Here is a 6,000-nt window from a genome sequence, read left to right on the forward strand (position 1 = left end):
TAGCATGTATAATGCAGAATGCTGACATTCAACACTCCCGCTGTCGCCCCAGATATCTGCTGTGACTGCATCTTGATCCTTCTCACTCTCTCTCTCCCCCTCTCTAGTCTTCATAGATACACAAGCATGGCCTAGCCTTAGCCAGTCATTCAGAGACTTTGAGCTCACATGGGAAGTAGGTCAGTCCGTTCTGCGTTAGGCAAAAGGGTCAGGGTCAGGCGATGCAACACAGCACAGAAACATCAGCTCAGTGGTTTCCAAACATCCAGCTATCAGTAAGAAAGAGCTTCACTAGACATTTAAAAAAGACAGGACATCAGGTACAGTAAGAAGAGCAGTATTTATGATTTTTATGCTCACATGGATGTATATCATTTTAAATGTCTATTCAAGCTCTTTCTTACTGATAGATGGATGTTTGAAAACCACTGACCTGATGTTTCTGTGCTTAAATAGATGTTTAAATAGGGTTGTTTTCGACAGTTACAGTTTTGTTGCAATATTAAAAGTATATTAATGCTCATTAATATACATGAATTTGCATGCTTAAAACTGTAAATATGCTCGTCAGAGGACAGTTTCTTGGAATATCACTTCTTTATTGTTTGATTTGTTTTATGATACTAATGATTCATGGACTGTAATTAAAAAAAAGACACTAGAGTATTCACACTTGATTCCTGCCTCTAACCCAATGGTACTATATTTTCATGCCATTTTCAGTTTTAAATGTATCATGAAGCCAATATTTTAATGTATTTGTGGTAGAAAAACATGAATTCTGGTCATCCAGAATATCTGAACATATGAAAAAAATACATTTCTTATGTTTACATTCTAGAAAATCATCTACAATGTGATGTGACAGATAGCCTGATAGCTTCGGATTACAGCAACCGACACACATTAGATATCTGCTTACACAACCATGTTATATCAGTTAAAAACAGCTTTTAAACAGCCATCCCTTTACCTCTCTGATCTACAGAGCTTGAGAAAGAGTCCATAGAAATCTGGCATTTTAGCCAATTTGGAGCTCTATTTCAATGCCAATGATTTTCATAACTCAATACATATTCATTAAATATATATATTTATTTGTTTGTTTGTTTGTTTGTTTGTTTATCTATCTATCTATCTATCTATCTATCTATCTAGTTATTTATTTATTAAGATATGGTGAACTTTAATAGTAGTATATTCTGTGGTTATTTATTTTTATTTTATTTATTTTTTTATTTATCATTCCATTCATTCATTCATTTATTCATTTTATCATTTATTTTTAACTGACCTTTAAAACTGAGTTTTTATTTAACAAGTCATTAACGTGAACAAAATAATAATTTCTACCTGTAATGTCTTGCCTTGATAAAAAGATTTATCCAAGCACTTGCTCAGAGGTCTATAGTGGAAGTCCTACCAGTCCTGCTATTCAAATCGAAATCTTTAGATCTCTAGCCCAGAGCCTTAACTACTGAGCCATCATCGAGGAATAAAATCCCAAAGCATGACTTGATCATCCAATTTGGATCTGCCTACGCTTACGAAACGCCACAACAAGCAAAGGAGTTTAAATATGGGTCAGTGTCAATGGAGGTGATTAATCATTGTTACATTTATATCCGTTTTATGTTGATGCTTACAAATAGAAAAATACACTCTGTGATTAACAGTCAGACATAATTTTGGCACATTACTGCATAAAACCTTCAAAACATTGGCGCTATAAAGCCGTCATCAAATGATAACGCTGCCTCTACCTGAGCTTCCTGTACAGGAACCGAACAGATTTAGTATTCATTAGTTAACCGTGCAATCATGGTGTCTTTCTGAGACAAGAAAAATGATGAATCAAGTAACTATCCAAACATCTCAAGGAACTAAGTAAGAGGTTTTAATATTATTTAATGAGAGTCAGAAATTCAATGCAGATTTCTTTCTAAAGGAATTGATTTCTGAATGTTGAAGTGGTATAAATTAGTGTTTATATTATTATTATTATTATTATTATTATTATTATTATTATTATTATTAATATACACAGGGACTTCAGGATGCTTCAGACAAATTTAAGCAGCAATATCATGAGCTTCTCTGTGATGAGACATTTAAGATTTTTTTTTAACATTTAAGGAAGGAGTCTCCAGTTTCAGCGCTTTGTAACAGCCAAAGCTAACGCTGTTACTACGTTTTGTAAAAATGACAAAGTCTTCAGGATGGAAGGCTTTTTGGTTTCCTGGTAACAAGACAATTCATTTTATCAACTTTGTGGAAAAACTTTACCTTAAGCTTGTGACAGAGCGAGTCATGCTGTCATGTAAACTCTAACCGGGACGAACATTTCAGGGAAAACATTAAAGGTAGCAATGAGCCAATCAAAACACTCTCTCAGAACGGTCAAGGGTAATCCCTTATTGTCATCTCATTTAACGGTTGCGTCAAAAGCCGCACTTTTATGTGTTATAGGGAGAATGGGATGAGGGAAAAGCAGGAGATGATATGGATGTCATGGATGGATGGGATGGAACTTAAAGAGGGTAAAACTCTTTGGAGTGTTTTGCCACATTAATGTGTACGAGTTTACTGATATGGTTTGCAGTCCTGAATAATATATATTTTTAAGTAAAAATGTATTTAAATTGTAATGTGTTGCTATTTAATTACTAAGAAAAAACAAAGTTGGCCAATTGCAACAAAATAAGAAGAAGGAAATATTTCAAGACACAAGAAAGCAAGGTGGTAACAGTAACATTGTTATGGTTGGCCCACAACAGAGCACATCATTGTTTACTTTCCTCCTACTGAACTCACATCCTATCTCGAATTATTCCTTACTTAATACATAACGGTAAAGGCTTTAGATCTGTCTGCTGTTAATCACATCATGAGCGAACAATAGAACTGTCTGACTAATGCATCCCACGATATTTTTAAGAAAAAAAAAACACAGACGTGTCCAGGGTTTCGGCTGTGGGACGGCACTCCTAATTATAAGACGAGGTTTTATTTACAGAACATAAGATTTTGTTGAAAATGAGTGTAATAACATTACACTATTGGCTTTGAAGATGTTCTAAAGTTTCTAATTCTCGAGATATTTGGGCAAACAACATTACAATGATTTAAATCAGCGTACGCTAGATCGTATGTATTAACCCTGCAGGAACGGAACAAGAACAGAGAAGTCTGAGATGTTGTAGCAGCCATATACTCATGAATTTGGCACAGAAATTACAGAAGTGCAACATCTTTATTAGACACTCTGTGAAACTCTAAGCACTGATTCAGAGCACATTTGAATGATCCAATTTTTCATTTCTATTTGTGTAAAATAAAGAAGAAGAAGAAGAAGAAGAAGAGGAGGAGGAGAAAGAAGAAGAAGAGCAGTGAAGTGATGCAGCTACAGCTGCTAAGGTTTGCTGATGCACTGTTTCCCAAAGGCCCATCAATCAACTCCTGAACTCCTGAGCACGCCTGATTAAACCGAACCTGTGACGTAGCTGTAGCTAATCTTACAGGGGTGATCCTTTCCTCCAGGGATCCTGAAATACAATAGAATAGGGCCTGGGATTGCTAAAAATAGCTCATAGTCATGGCTGTGGTATACGCTGACTGTGCTGTGCAGTCGCTGGGTAGAGGAAGCTGGGATGATTGGAGGTAATGCATAAATAAGCACAAACAGTAAATAACTATAGAACTTTTATTTTAAGTTTTTTAAACCAGCATCAAAGATTCGTTCCATCAGCATGAACTATGAATCGAGTATCGGACTGATGATTCAACAGAGTACTCGAGCGTGTGAATGATTCAGCATGTTTCATCTGAGGTTGTTTACAACACGATTCACTTTCTGATCCCGCTATGAACATTAAATTTATGAAAATTAAATTAATTTGTGCTCCAGTTACAGTCTCGTCCTCCGCTGCTGGCTTTAGGCCTCTAATTCAAGCATCCATCATGAACTAAGTGGAGAAAAACAATCATTTTAAGGGGATAAAACTAATCTGAATTTAAAACAAAAGAATCCAGATAAATACAGCAAATTACTGCTCCGTTTGAACGTCGATCTTTAGAAGAACAGTAATATATGCTTGTATTGTAGCGGGAAGTAATGTATTATTGTCTTATTTAATTTAAATGAAAAAAGCTGGTTAAATCATTCTTCAGTTTGTATCTAAACTCACAGGATAGCATTTAAATTGCACTGGGTTTTTTTGTTTTTGTTTTTGTTTAGTTTTTTATGATTGAGCATTCTTTTATCTGCGTATTATTATGCTGTCGTACCTGCTCCTCTGTCACAATAACCTGTGTGTTCTTCATACTAAAAATGTGCCATATAGCAAAATGGATGGATATTCCAGTGCATTTTTATCCCTTTGGATATACAATACATGATATCAAAAGCTGAATTCAGTCGTGTCATCTTCACGCCTTTCTGCGAGTTTTGGTTGCAAATTTATGCAAAACTGACAGGTGTCATGGCAACGTGCATTGCTCGGGAGCATGAGCTTGTCGAAAGTTATGGATTAAGATGTGAAATCAATCCAGGATTTTTGACTTGGTGCATTTCTACTGAAGATGGTGCCAGTAGGGATTTTTAACAGATCCAGAAAGATTTATTTTTTTCTTTTTACATTCAGCAGTTTAGACCACATCAACTTCCCTGACTTTTGTTTGTCAAACTGTGTCAATGGGTGCCTTTCAAAGCTTGAGCAATCCAAGAAGTGCATTTTATTTCTTCACCGATGTCGAAATGTCTAAAAGAAGGGATGGGTTCATGTTTTTGACATGAACTAAAGGGAGATATAACATGCAAGACTATACTATCCATGAACGCTCACGTTCTTTTTTCATGTGTTACAAACTTCATCTGTTTTGTAGGAGCACATCAGCCTGTTGCTTACGTATCGTAAACACCAACCCGTGCTTTTTTTTTTTTTGGACACACTTTAAAGCAACAAAGCTATTCATGTGGTGGTTCTTAATTCTTGTGTCTGGGTCTATATGTGAATCAAAACAGATATTGCAGAAGCATCATGGGCTCTGGTTCAGTCTCAGCATCACCAGACTACACTGTGGGACTTGCTCTAGTGCAACCTGTTAATGACTGTGTGTGTGTGTGTGTGTGTGTGTGCGTGTGTGTGTGTGTGTGTGTGTGTGTGTGTGTGTGTGTGGTATTACACCACAAACACACACACACACACACACACACACACACACACACACACACACACACACACACACACACACTACACACACGTGTCCACTGATTCGATAGCAGTAAAATATTCATCAAGTTGTTTATCATGCAGGTTTATAAAGATGCTCAGGGTCACTATGGTTTTTATTATACAAGGCTGATAGACTGAACACTCACCGGCCCTCTGCGCTTTAATGAGACGTTTTTCCAAAGAAGAAGATGAAGCTGATGAAGGAAACCCATATCTAATGCAGTCGGAAACGAAATCAGGTGAACCAAGCAGGCATCAGAGCGATGACAGCGCGCGCAGCTCCGTTACCACCAGTCCCTCAACTGACCGATCATCTGTTCCTCCGTTATAACAGCTGAACCGCGCTCTTGCCTTCTGATGAATCGCCATGTACCGATAGAAAGCGAGGCTTCAGCGGTCAACACCTACTGCACAATGCCTGGATTTGTACTTCCGTATAGATGTGTCGATGCTGATTTGACTCAGAGACGTGTTAATGAAAGCATCTGGGGTCGAAACCGACTCATAAAACAGCTCGTCAGCGCGCGGCTGCGTTCAATGAGGGAACTAATGGGCGAGTCATGAATTCATGAATCATTTTGTGTGAACGACTCCTTAGAACTAAGTCAGGGGAATCGACTCTCAACCTGGGATAGTATTCTTGTTGATTTGTTGATGTTTATATATACATTTGTGTGTGTGTGTGTGTGTGTGTGTGTGTGTGTGTGTGTGTGTGTGTGTGTGTGTGTGTGTGTGTGTGTGTGTGTGTGTGTGTATACATATATAT

At 37.2% G+C, this 6,000-nt stretch overlaps 1 protein-coding gene across 3 annotated transcripts in view; it reads right to left on the reverse strand.

The window, feature by feature from the left end:
- abca2 (ATP-binding cassette, sub-family A (ABC1), member 2) overlaps window positions 1-5,786 on the reverse strand; it is a 75,030-nt gene extending 69,244 nt beyond the window's left edge. For all 3 annotated transcript variants that reach the window (XM_047819072.1, XM_047819073.1, XM_027162975.2), the window contains exon 1: window positions 5,381-5,786. In XM_047819072.1, the coding sequence (XP_047675028.1) occupies window positions 5,381-5,446 (66 nt within the window). In that variant the 5' untranslated portion in view covers window positions 5,447-5,786. The remainder of the gene's footprint in view (window positions 1-5,380) is intronic.
- Window positions 5,787-6,000: the final 214 nt, after the last annotated feature.

The sequence above is a fragment of the Tachysurus fulvidraco genome, chromosome 9, assembly GCF_022655615.1.
Source record: "Tachysurus fulvidraco isolate hzauxx_2018 chromosome 9, HZAU_PFXX_2.0, whole genome shotgun sequence".
Taxonomy (NCBI): domain Eukaryota; kingdom Metazoa; phylum Chordata; class Actinopteri; order Siluriformes; family Bagridae; genus Tachysurus; species Tachysurus fulvidraco.